Source organism: Trichophyton verrucosum (assembly GCF_000151505.1).
Source record: "Trichophyton verrucosum HKI 0517 chromosome Unknown contig00409_1.f1.exp, whole genome shotgun sequence".
Lineage (NCBI taxonomy): Eukaryota > Fungi > Ascomycota > Eurotiomycetes > Onygenales > Arthrodermataceae > Trichophyton > Trichophyton verrucosum.
Window position 1 is genome coordinate 1 of NW_003315358.1, and position 11915 is coordinate 11915.

General features: G+C 48.2%; 4 protein-coding genes across 4 annotated transcripts; 3 read left to right on the forward strand and 1 right to left on the reverse strand.

The window, feature by feature from the left end:
- Positions 1-1863: 1863 nt before the first annotated feature.
- Positions 1864-2418, reverse strand: TRV_05350 (uncharacterized protein; the record flags this gene model as incomplete). Its single annotated transcript, XM_003020505.1, has 2 exons — positions 1864-2121; positions 2164-2418. The coding sequence occupies 2 exons, from the start codon at positions 2416-2418 to the stop codon at positions 1864-1866; spliced, it is 513 nt and encodes a 170-aa protein (XP_003020551.1).
- Positions 2419-5636: 3218 nt separating this feature from the next.
- Positions 5637-6092, forward strand: TRV_05351 (uncharacterized protein; the record flags this gene model as incomplete). Its single annotated transcript, XM_003020506.1, has 2 exons — positions 5637-5743; positions 5771-6092. The coding sequence occupies 2 exons, from the start codon at positions 5637-5639 to the stop codon at positions 6090-6092; spliced, it is 429 nt and encodes a 142-aa protein (XP_003020552.1).
- Positions 6093-9304: 3212 nt separating this feature from the next.
- On the forward strand, positions 9305-10375 carry TRV_05352 (uncharacterized protein; the record flags this gene model as incomplete). The annotated part of the gene is made up of 2 exons (XM_003020507.1): positions 9305-9596; positions 9714-10375. The coding sequence occupies 2 exons, from the start codon at positions 9305-9307 to the stop codon at positions 10373-10375; spliced, it is 954 nt and encodes a 317-aa protein (XP_003020553.1).
- Positions 10376-11480: 1105 nt separating this feature from the next.
- Positions 11481-11825, forward strand: TRV_05353 (uncharacterized protein; the record flags this gene model as incomplete). Its single annotated transcript, XM_003020508.1, has 1 exon — positions 11481-11825. One exon carries the CDS (start codon positions 11481-11483, stop codon positions 11823-11825), a length of 345 nt encoding a protein of 114 aa, XP_003020554.1.
- Between the last annotated feature and the right edge of the window lie 90 nt (positions 11826-11915).

The window sequence follows — 11915 nt, forward strand, 5'->3', positions numbered from 1 at the left end:
CACAGTCTTCTTTCTTTTCCCTTCTTGCTCTCTCTCTCTCTCTCTCTCTCTCTAACTCTACCCCTAGACTCCTCTCCTTAAGGCCAAACGGGGGAAGGAAAGGGAGATCAGGGTCCTGAAGAAAAGATGCTCGAGCAACTAGACCAGCCACACCTACCCCCACAACAACCTGGAGATGGACAACTGTGCTTAGGGCATGGACATGGACATGCACACGGCTAAGCCAGACCCACCACGGGAGAAAAAGGAACGAGCTAGGGAAGCTTTTGTGGGGGGTGAGGAGGGAGTGATTGGAGAAGGTATCTTTTTGCGGAGGAATGCATACGAGTTATCTCACGGTAGAAAGAAAGACAGCCAGATAGGCAGGCAGATAAGGCCGAAGGCAGCGAGACCAGCGATGCAACTGAAAAAAAGGAAAAGCAGCTTTGATCGAAAAGTTTGGTTCGGTCTGTGGGTGGTACATCTCTTTTCTCATTGCTTTTTGCTTTAGTTATGATCATTGTTGTGTTGTGGATGTTGCTTTTTTCTCCTTATTTTCAGTTTCTCAACCTGATGCCCTACCGTTTTAGGTAAATTGTCCCCCTTTGCTCTCAGACTGGTGAAAAATACTCGCTCGCTAGCTTGATAATACCGCCTGTCGATGAAAAGGCAGTGAGTGCTGACTAGAGGAGTGTCTCGCAAGAATGGAGCAAAGTGCTCCATCTCCCAGTCTGATTTCAACATGCGTACGAAGCTCGAGAAGATCTAGGCCGGGGACGGCACTTGACTGGCTTCTCTGCCGTCCTTGCATTCCCTTGTGTCTGCCATCTCTGTTTCTGTATGCATGTCCCCCCATGAGACACATAGCCCAGACGAGCAAAAGAGGAGGGTATTGCAGACTGTAGGGAGTAAAGTTTGTGTACTGCGTACTGTGTGTGTGTTATGTCTCTCCTTTCTATCCTCGGCCTCGGCCTGGGCGGCAGGTGGACCGCATGTGCCTTCTCCCTATGACCCCAGGATTCGCATCAACAAAGTCTAGAATCGAGAAGTTAATAATAGATAGAGGAAAAGCCACGTCCATGAACACCCACACGGTACGGCGGGAAGGTCACTGTTGTTCTGTCCTCTGTTCTCCGCCCACGTACATAACCCATCCACAACACCTAAATCGATGGCTGGCCCATGGGTGGTAGATCTGTGGAGGAGGAGCCACCATCAGCAAACAATTCCTCTCTTTTCTTCTTCCTTTGCTTTCTTTTGCTCTCCCTCTGTCTCCATAGCTCCAGCTAGAGGGAGATCATCCGTCGCTCAGGTGGGATCCTGGAGGGAGGTCTTGAGCCCGCAGGGCAGCGTACTTAGATAACCAGATAGACTGAGCCACAGGCTGTCTAACGAACTAGTAGCTTCATAGAGCTCCCTGCTAGTTACCTGTCTGTCCCCCCCCCGCGCCCCGCCTCCCCTATCTCGACGGACAACCTTCTGATCCGATCGGCCCTGGTAGACAAAACACCCGATCAGTGTGTGTAGTAGGTAAAGAGTCAGGCAGCAGATCCTGGCCCACAAAACACGACTTCATGTGTGGCCCGGACCACGGCAAGAAGAAGTGGCTCAGTTAGCAATGCGGCTGGAGCTATGGCCTGCAATATGGATAAAGCAGAAAAGCAAACTCCAGGGCGTGAGCTGGTCTGCTCGAAGTTGAACTTCCGCTTTGGACGAGCCATAGCTTCTGCGCGGCTATATCTGATACGGCCCCTATGGAGTTGGCGTTTACCAAGCCGTTGATATAGTTATAACACAAGTAGTTAAGGCCAACGCCAGAAGAAATAAGTCTCTCGGAGACGCTTCTAAAGGGGGAGGGTCAAATCATCTCCCGAGCCATGCCTCTCATTCTCCTTTACCAGATATCAGAAGTCGAAGTGCCTCTTTCAGAGGAGCAGGAAGTAGACAGGAGAGAATGGAGACGACAAGAAAGGGTGCTTTGGAATCAATCTTCATCCATCGAAGAGATCGAAACGAAACAATCGCTTTAGGAACTTCGATTGTTTCGCCACCTCTTCGGAGATGCCCGCCTTCGGATAATTTTGTTTTTGTTTTTTTTCTTCTTAATCTTTGTCCTTTTTTCCGCTGCCGCTGCTCTGTTGGCTAGTCAGTTGGGCCTTGAAGTTGATAACTCCTCAGGCTAACTAATGGCTTGTCAATCGGAAATCGGAGAGCGGAAGCGGAGGCAGAAGCCTTGGGCTGTTTAACCATCCGCCATCCAGCAGCGTGGAAAGTGTAAAAAAGAGAGAGAGAGAGTGTGTGTGTGAGTGAGAGAGAGAAAGAGAAGGCGAGAGAGCAGATGAAGAAGAAGAAAAGAAAGAAAAATGCGAATATCGCAGTTATCGAGGAGGAAGTTTTAAATCGGACTCGATGAGCTTTGCTGGATCGCCAAATGGCCATGAAGGGACTGGTGGCCTTTCGGCTCCAGCTTGCCTTGCCTTGCCTTGCCTTGCCTTGCCAAATTGATGCCTTGCCCTTTCGCTTCCTCGCAAAACGAAGAAGAAGAAAAAAAGAAAAAGTACGTAAGGGAAGAGGGCACCGATTTGACAATAATAGTGAGAGATATAGGCAAGGCAAGGCTTGAGGTTCTCTGGATCTACAAATCTGTAGCATGGAGCTACCTCTTGCCCAGAGCGAGTCGTGGCTCGGCTGGAGGTACCACTCGGTTATTCTCCAGCTTCGCCGGGATGTAACTGCGTATCCGTACAGTCACCCATCGGTATGTAGTGTCAAATTGGTACTTTGGCTCCACCAAATACGAGCTCTAAGCAGGGGGGTTATTAAATACTAGGCTATACCTTTTAAATATTAGTTTTAATACTATTTTATAGTTACTTAGAGATATACTAGTATTTTATATAGGTATCTCTATTTAGATATACTATATCTAGTACTTTATAGGGCCTCCCTTATTCTAAAATATAGCCTATACTCTATCCTCTATAGATTTAATCAAGGAGTTAAGGAACGTAGATTTAATAGTATCCTAGGCCTCCTAGATAGCTATTTTAAGCTCTATAGGCCTTATTACTTAGGGGTAATAAGCCTAGATATAGTCCTTTATTATATTCTAAACGTTCTTAATTAGATTTAAATCTAGGGAGTAAGGGGGCTAGCTAATTAAGTTAAAGCTATTTCTTACTATTACCTCTACTATAATAATAGCTATATAAGGGGGGGTATTATCCTATATAAATTCGTAGTCTAGATAAGCTTTTATCTATTCTACTACTAGAGAAATAATTCTATTGCTATAATTTACTCTATCTATCTTACTTTATTTCTTCTTCTATATAAGGTATGGTCCGTTAATTATACCTATAAAAGAGCCCTAGAATATCTAGTCTCTACCTCTTCGAGGACCTAATATAATATAGATAAAGTTAAAGGCCTTATTCTTCCTTCTTATAATAAATATCTAGATATATTAACCCCCTATAGACTATATCTTATCTATCTAGAGTATCTTCCTCTAGTTCTCTTCTATTTTATATAGATACTCTATTATAAATTATAGTCTTACTTTATAAATTTAATTAAATATAGAGGGGGTCTTTTAAGTAACTTAATATTAGAATCTAGCTCTATATAAGGTATATCGAATAGTATAAGCTCCTACTCTAAAGGGTATATTCTTAGTTAGTTCCTTATAAGTTAACTATCCATTCTCTAGGCTAGTATAAATATAATTAATAAGGGTATTAATCTACTCTATAGAGAGAGATTAAGGTCTTCCGGTTCGCTTTTTAGGAGAAGGAACCCCTTACTTATAGGTATAACGGACCTAGTAATAGGTAAGGCCTTTAGCCTTTATAATTTAAGTATAGGTAAAGTCTTACTTATAGAGAGTAAGGACTTATAGATAGAGATTATAGTCGAGATAAAACCTACGAGGTATCTTATTAAAGAGTTATTAATTCTAAAAGATATACTAAGCTATTAATAAATACGATATTTTATCCTATTTTTTAAAAAACGCGATGCGCGAGACTATTAGTTAGAATTCTTACTTCTAAATGGTAGTATTATTTAACTTTGTGGCTGGCAAGGACCCCTGTTGGTGGCAAGGATGCTCGATGTACTCTTTTGACATGACTTAGGCCTGACGCTTAGTAGACCGTTGTCGAGGTTTGTTTCTATGGAGTATCCGAATTATACTTAGCTGTGGTTATACGGGACAAGAAGAGAGGTGGCCTGAGATGTTTATACCTAAGTTATTCCCAGCCCTGACAATAATAGATATTTTAACGTCCCTTAGTGACCTTTTTTTTCAAAACTCGGGATGCGTCTCTCATGAAACAAACCTATAGCATGTCAGTTAATAGCTAGCAAGTTAGTCGATTCAATGCACATGTCAGAATCGAGGGCGTCGTGCATCGTGCTGTGTGTTTTGTTCTTTTTGTTTTTTTATTTTTTATTTTTCTTCTGTTTCCGTTGTTTCTTTTCCTCTCTATTATTATAGCCGTCGACACTTTTAATCTCCCTTACTTGCAACAACGTCCCGGACAGAAGGCGAGAAGGGAGAAATAAGATGAAGATCCAGACGACCGAGCGGGATGACAATATTAACATACTGCTTGCTGGACGGTCTCGAACTCGACAAAGGTCAAGGGCCAGGGAGGCAGATGGGGGAGTTGTTCTCGGCCCATCTGCCAACGGACAGCACACGGCTCAGGAGACGGCCTGGTTGCGGTCAAAGCGAGAGGCAGTGACTGGTTGACTTGCATGGAACTACCATAACTAGTTAGTTAGCTGCCTGTCGATATAGCAAGAAAAGTATTTAAGTGACAGGGGGGAGGCTCGTGTTAGGCCTCGCAGATAAGTCGTTAAGGGATAGGGGCTGGGGAAGGATGTACAGCGTACCTGGTCTCTGGTACTCCCAACGACGGGTTCAGATGTAATTGACACCTGTAAAATATGTAGCTCTCCGCAAAGTAATCGAGAGTCAAAGAGGTATCTTAATCTGCGGTCTGCAAGCTTGGATTAAGCTCGTAGCTCGTCCCCCGACGGTCTAAGTAAATCGAGACCAGCCAGAGTAGCTATCACCCCATATCTCGCCTTCTATGGCTGGCTCACTCTCTGACTTCCTTCTCTCTGCTTCTGTCTCTTGTCTCGAATCCAATTATGTTGTGTAAGGAATTAATGTAAGGGTTCAGTTGGGATTGCAACTTTCTTCCTCCCATCGAACATACAGTACTTGCGTGTCTTCCTCTTTTCTTTTGCTTCCTTTTCTTCCCTCTCTCACTGTCCATTTGTTCTAATTCCTTTTTCCGCATTTCTTCTTCTTCTTCTTCTTCTTTTTTTTACCCACTTATTTTATTTTCTGCTTTCTTTTTCCTCAGATTGATTTTCAGGGTCCAGGAGCGATTTAGAATATGCTTAGCAGCCATGCGAAATCCATCCCAAAGAAGCAAGCTGTGCCAGACCTTGGGTTGGGCCACGGTATGGCGGCGATTCTCGGCTTCCAAGGAGAAATATGGGCGAGAGAGCAGAAGAGACGGCAGGCCATAGTTTTGTGGTGGCTTTTCTTTTCTTTTCTCCGTCCTTCCCGCAATACATGGCAGGCTAGTTAGGTGAGTAACTCCTCCGTAAGTAAGTATGGAGTTATGTATGTATGCATGCCACTAGCTCCCCCGCAAAGAGATGTGAGGGAAGATCGACAGTTATATCCGCCGGGGGTTGAAGAAGGGAGACGCAGCAAGAAGCAGCAGAGAGGAAGAGAGAGGTAAGTAGAAAGGGAAGATCCTTCCAGTCCTGGTCTCTCCCTCGTTGCTTTTTGGGCTTCCCGCGGTGCACTGCATGTCTTGACCCTCCTTAGCCTTCTTTTTTTTTTTGCTAGCTACGGGAACAGCACTCGAGCCACTCTCTTGTCTGTGGGCAGCTGGCGGCAGTGCGGTTCGATATCGATGTCGACGAACTATGAGGCCATCGTGGATCCCTGGCCGGAGTTCATGGAGTTCAATTGGACTGTTGCAGGAGCACAACAAGAAGAAAAAGAAGAGGAGGACGAAGAAGAGGTCGAGGGCCCCAGACGGCCGATTCCGATCGATCTGCCACGGAGATGCGTATTATAGCTGGAGCCGTTAGTTAGCATAACTAAGGGGCCCCCCCTGTGGACTCCGGATTATATGCAGCATATTAGATAACTGGCCAGCGTCAGCGCAGCTATAGCAGACCTGTACATCCGTACTTAGGGCAGCTATAGCGTCCGGAATATAGATGAAGGAGGACAAGGGCCGCCGTAGAGAATAGAGTAATGAAATCCGGAGCATGGGCTTCAGCGCTCTCCACGGGCTCGCATGACATGACCTATCTCGAACATTCATGCGCCGCGGCGAAGAACCGTGGGAAGAAAGAGGCATGCCAGGACACGTAGACGTCGACAGGTCCGTGGGGAGCTCGCATCTGTCTCCGTGCATCAGAATCGGCATCAGCATCAGCATCATCGTCATCATCGTCATCCCGCAACGAACGTCCTGGAGTTATGCTCTGGCCATGACGAAATAATGGGAACCACAACCAGAGTTAGCAGTTTAGCTCGCAGGACGACGTCTTAACTTAGTTAACTGTTAGTCGTGAGTTAGTTAGATAGTTAGACTACACGGGAGAGAGATGTGAAACCCACCGCGAACTCTGGCAGCCAGTTGCTAAAAGGTCGGGCGACCCCCAACCTGCGTGCTCCCCCATCCCCCACCCCTTCTGCTGTCGTATTGGCCCTCGAAGCCCATCGAGGTGGAGCCGGCGTTTCTCTCCCGCACGCTCGCTGCAACCTGACGTCATGGCTGGCGCCCGTCTCGTCGCTCAATAGCTGGCCGGGGGGTTTATGCTCGCTGGACTGACTGGGGGGGTGGGTGGACAGTGGACAGCGGACAGGGGACAGGGGGCCTGGGGACGCTGGACTGGACTGGCTGGCCCAGATGGAAGTACACTTTTTACACCAAACTCTGGCGCTGCCCTCTCTCTGCTGGCTTCGATATGACTTCACACACTGACTTACATAACCGTCGGGGCAAGGAACAGGGACGCCAGGACAAGGGGGGGGATTGGGGGGGGAAGTTCTTCAGGGGTCAGGGATCAGGGATGCGCAGATAGGCTTTAGGGCTCTCGCCTGCCAGGCCTGCGAGTGGTGCGCCTGTCCAGAGGGCTGAGGAAGTGACATAATAGCACCCGGCAACTAAACCTCCTCGAGTCGAGTGTCTGGCTACTTAGTTGATGCACGATCGGGAATAGAAGACAAAAAGGGTTCGGGATGGCGAAAAAGGAGGATGGGACCCCCCGGGTGTTCCACAGGCGTCTTGGGCTGCAAGAAATCTCCATGATGCCGAAGAGTGATGACGCTGCTGAAACGACGGTGCTACTGGCCCTGACGCACGCAGTAGGATAGTTAGCCGGCTGCATGTAAATATGCGTGTGCATGAGGGAGTGCATGAGTGACCGAGTGCGGGTGTTGCTTCTATATGTTGGGGTTTTGGTTATAAGAGGCCCGGGGAACGATATCAGATCGCGATGCATGCATGTAACTGGTAGATATATATAACTAGACACGCTTGGCTGCCATCTAGACGTTGTTATTTATTACACTGCGAGTCAGTTATACGTGGTTAGTTAGTTGGTCGGAGTCGATGTCAATATGGATCGTGTCTGTCTGCTTCGGCTATTCTCCAGTCTCGGCAATTGTCTCTCGGCGTCAGCTAGCCATGAATATATCCCGACAGAGTCTGGGTCTGTCTGTCTGTAAATCTCTGTCTGTAATTATAGTTATATCTGCCGATCACCCTTGTTACATGCTTAGTTTATCAAGCAGATCGTGTTGACATGGCACACGTGTAATGTAGGACTACACTTGGGAGAGATAAAAAAAAGGCCTGTGATAAAGAGGGTACTATACAACTTCCCCCCTTTTATCCTCTGCATGTATGTATGTATGTATGTATGTATGTATGTATGTATGGAGTTGCGTCTACAGTCTGCTGTTGATCCCAATTGAACAAACACGGAGAGAAGTCTCGTCCTGGCTCTTCACCACGCCCGACTATCGACATGGATAAGGTGTCGACATGGATCTCCCCGTCTGTCTGTCCGTCTTCTGCGCCTCTTCGTACCCCCCCATCCCTACCTTGAGAACTGTGAAAAGTCAAACGACAACCGCATATCAGTAATTAAATTTGAAAAAAGAGGACAGCATCCAATCCTTACCCGCAGATACATCGAGGCAATTCACCCAACCAACGACTTTAGCTCTCCTGCCTGGCCTTATCTGCGTCTACGAAGTTTCTAGCGCTGCATTAGTTACTTGTCACCAGGGAAAAGTGTAAAAAAAAAAAAAAAAAACATTAGTTAGGGAGACAAACGAGGCAGCGAGGGGAATGTTTTCCCTTCCTCGGCAGCGCATATGCTGACAGCCCCTTGGTCCCTCTTATTTACAGTATTCTGTCCGTCGACTGTGCTCTCGGTACTTCTCGCTCGCTGCTGTCCCGGAGATATCGCCAACCGATCTGAGATTCAGTTTGGCGCACGGTTAGCAAGCTGTGCAGAAGTCAACCTGCACTGCAGGTAAGTTGAGCAGAGGCCCAGCACAGCACAGCACAGCACGGGAACTTTGCACAGGGGCGGGCGGTTTGACTGATTGATTGATTGATTGATCGATCGCTCGATCCCGCCGGTTGACTGATAACCAGTTAAGGAGGGCGCCTCCTGATAGACGGGGGTGACAGAGTTACAAACGCCCGGTAGTTAGTCCAAGCAGTTTATATGAAAATGCTAATTAATTCACCCCGTGCACAGGGAGTGGTGACGTCGACCATTCGCTGTGGAAGCCCTCCTGTTGTCAACGATCGATCGACGCAGCCAGAGTGTGTTTTGGGCGAGAGTTACATAACTATTTGTCATCAATCATATATCACCGTCCGTCCACTGGCATCTCTGCTCTGCACTGCAGAAGAAAGTGAGGGAGGGAAGGGGGGTGTGCGTGTGCGTGCGAGTCTGTTTCTTGCTAGGGGGACCCAGGCAAAGAAAAAAAAGGGGGGGTGGTGGTAACTAACTAGGGGGTGGTTTGATAGCGTGGCGAAAGCTGCGAAGTGTAAGTGTAGGGCAGAGTGGACACAGGAATGGTCAACCTCCGACCGTTGGGGCTTTATTATCATAGCTTCGTCCCTCTTATAAGGCAGGGATGAGATGCCGACGGTCGTATTCTGATAGCCCTACTCGACTGCCAGGCTGCTTGAAACAGACGAGGTGTTGCATCACTCGGTGTATGCTCGTGGGCAGCGCGGCGTTGCGGCCGCGGATGGAGGCCGCGAGAGGGAGCGAGAGCCCACGACGGTCTCGGTCTCGATGGCTCTGCCTCAAGGGCGGCTGCTCCGTACCCCGTATCCATGCATTCCACGCCGAAGCAAAGCACGGAGCCAGACTCCAAAAAGCTAGAGCTGCAGACCAGAGAAGAGTCCAGCGGACGGGTGCTGCGACAAGAAGCGCATCTGAGATATACACTGAGATCAGGGAGCTCGATGGCGTCAAGGGACCCCCACAGATGGTTATGTCCCCATCGACGCTATGGGCTCTCGCTGCGTCTACTTGTCGTATGTATGTATATATTACGGAGTACTCGTTCATTCATTCATTCGTTCATTCACTGCCCAGGAGCCCAGTCCGGGGCCGTCAAAAGTCCAAAAAGGGGGATGTATCAAACTAACTAGGCACGACTCCAATATCAACGCCAATATCAACCCCAACAGCAGTATCAGATCAGAAGCAACAGACGCAACAGATGCAGACCAAAGGCCGTGGCTCGCCTGGCCCTACGAGGCCTGTGGCGGCGCATCTCCACATCTTGGGCTTCCTTTTTATCCTTTTTTCCTTCTTTTTTGCTTCTTTCCTTCGTTTCTTTTTTGGCTTTTTTTCTCTTCTCCCTTTCTGCTCCAAATCTCCACCCTTAACTATAAGTACTAAAAGTATCGAAAATATATATGTGGCGTGTGTGGCAGTGCGAGGGCTATGGGTATCCGCCTCAGCCAGTTGTATGGACGGAGTAGACGAGCAGGCCGAGGGAGCAACGGAGAAAGAGGAGCCCTTGCTGGACCCTTCGCCGGGGAGATTCTTTGGCTCCGAGGCAGAGCCAGACGACGCAGACGAGCCCTTCGGAAACATGGTACGAGAGGGGCTGCAGTACGGAGAACAAGGGCGCTCTGGAGAAGCAGGAGAGCAAATTGTGGCGAACCAGACGCTGAGGGCGAAATTTGATTGTAAAGCCGTGATTCATTCGTCATTTCAACTAGTCTTGATGGGACGGACGAGCGCATCGCGGAGGGTCTGTAACAATGTAGAAGCGAGCGAGACATGGAGAGCCGACCTTAGTTAACGCAATTTGACCGTAGGATAAAAAAAGTAGTAAGACAGTAATCATCATCATCATTATTATTAATTAATTAACAAGATGGTGAACTATGGGAAGAACCATTCGAGAACACTTTACAGTGTGCGATGCTTGTACCACCCCGTCTTCCCAGGAGCAGGAGCAGGGAGCCAGCCATATTATTATCCTCCGCCTGGGAAGAATAGAAATGGAAAACCCCAGTTTCTCGGCCCTTTTTACTCCTGAACTCTCCCTTTTTCTTTTGCGTCTGTCTTCCGTAGGTTAACTAACTTGCGAGCTACTCCAGAGGAAGGTAACTGGGACTGGGAAGGTTATCGAAACGAAGGCCTCCCCCCGTAGAGCGGTAGTTATAGTAGATTTGGCTCGTTCGATGCCTACGATGAAGCAGCAGCAGCAGTGAAAGTAGTACCTGGTACAACACCGCTGATGTACTTCCCTACTTAGTCCTCCTCCTCCTCAATCATCATCATCCTCCCCATCCCCCCCCCTTTTACCCTGTCTCTCCTCTTCTCTCGACCCCCGCCATAGTCGCCCTTTATATACCAGGAACCAGGGTCTGCAAAAAAAGTCAACTGCCGACCAATCCCGTCAGGCCCCTTTGCTGTCCTCTCTCGTGGTTGTTCATCGTAGACGCAGGCCTACCAAATCAACTGACTTGCGCAAGGTGTGGTTCTGCAACAACGGACTCTGCGCGATAGTGCAAAGACTAGCTAGTTAACTAGCTACCAACTTGATAGACCGTCCCCTACCAGAAAAAAAAAAAAAATTCACCGACCACCACCACCATCACCACAACAACAACAACCACAACCACAACCACAACCACCCACTACTGCTACGTAACCAACTACCACAACCGCCGAGGCGATGAACATGAACAAACACCGAAAAGTCCCCCAAGTACCTTTTGAGCGGCGAAAAAAGGGCCATCGAGCCAAGCTTCTCTGCCCCCGTCTGGATCGGCCAATCACCCCCGAACCCAACCTGCCCTCCCCCGGTCTGGAATGATGGAATATAGCATCATGGGTGGCTTGCTCCTCGGATCGTCTCGCTCGCACAGGAAAGAAAAAGGAACATCACGGCCTGGTGGATGCTCAGTCTTCGAAAGCATAATCCCATCCATCTCCCTCTCTCTCTTTCTCTCTCCGTTGCTTTTTCCTCGCTCATGCAACCTTGCTTTTCCTTCCCTTGGTCTTTTGGCTTTTCTTTTTTGCAAAACACCCTCCATAAAAAGCAAATCAGAGTTGCAAAAAGAACAAAAGCAAAAAAAAAAAAAGAAGGACAAGAAGAGATCGAAGGGGGAGAAGGAGAAGCGCAGCAGGAGATTATTAGTTGGTGTTTAGATGGACCGCGCGGAAGAAACGGACGAACCGACCAGACCAGACGACGAGACGAGATGAGACGAGACGAGACGAGAGACGGAGAGAGGGAGTGAGTGAGACGCTGTCCACACAGAGAGAGACCGAGATTGAGAGACTGAGATTGAGAGACCGAGAGAGAGAGAGAGAGAGAGAGAGAGAGAGGA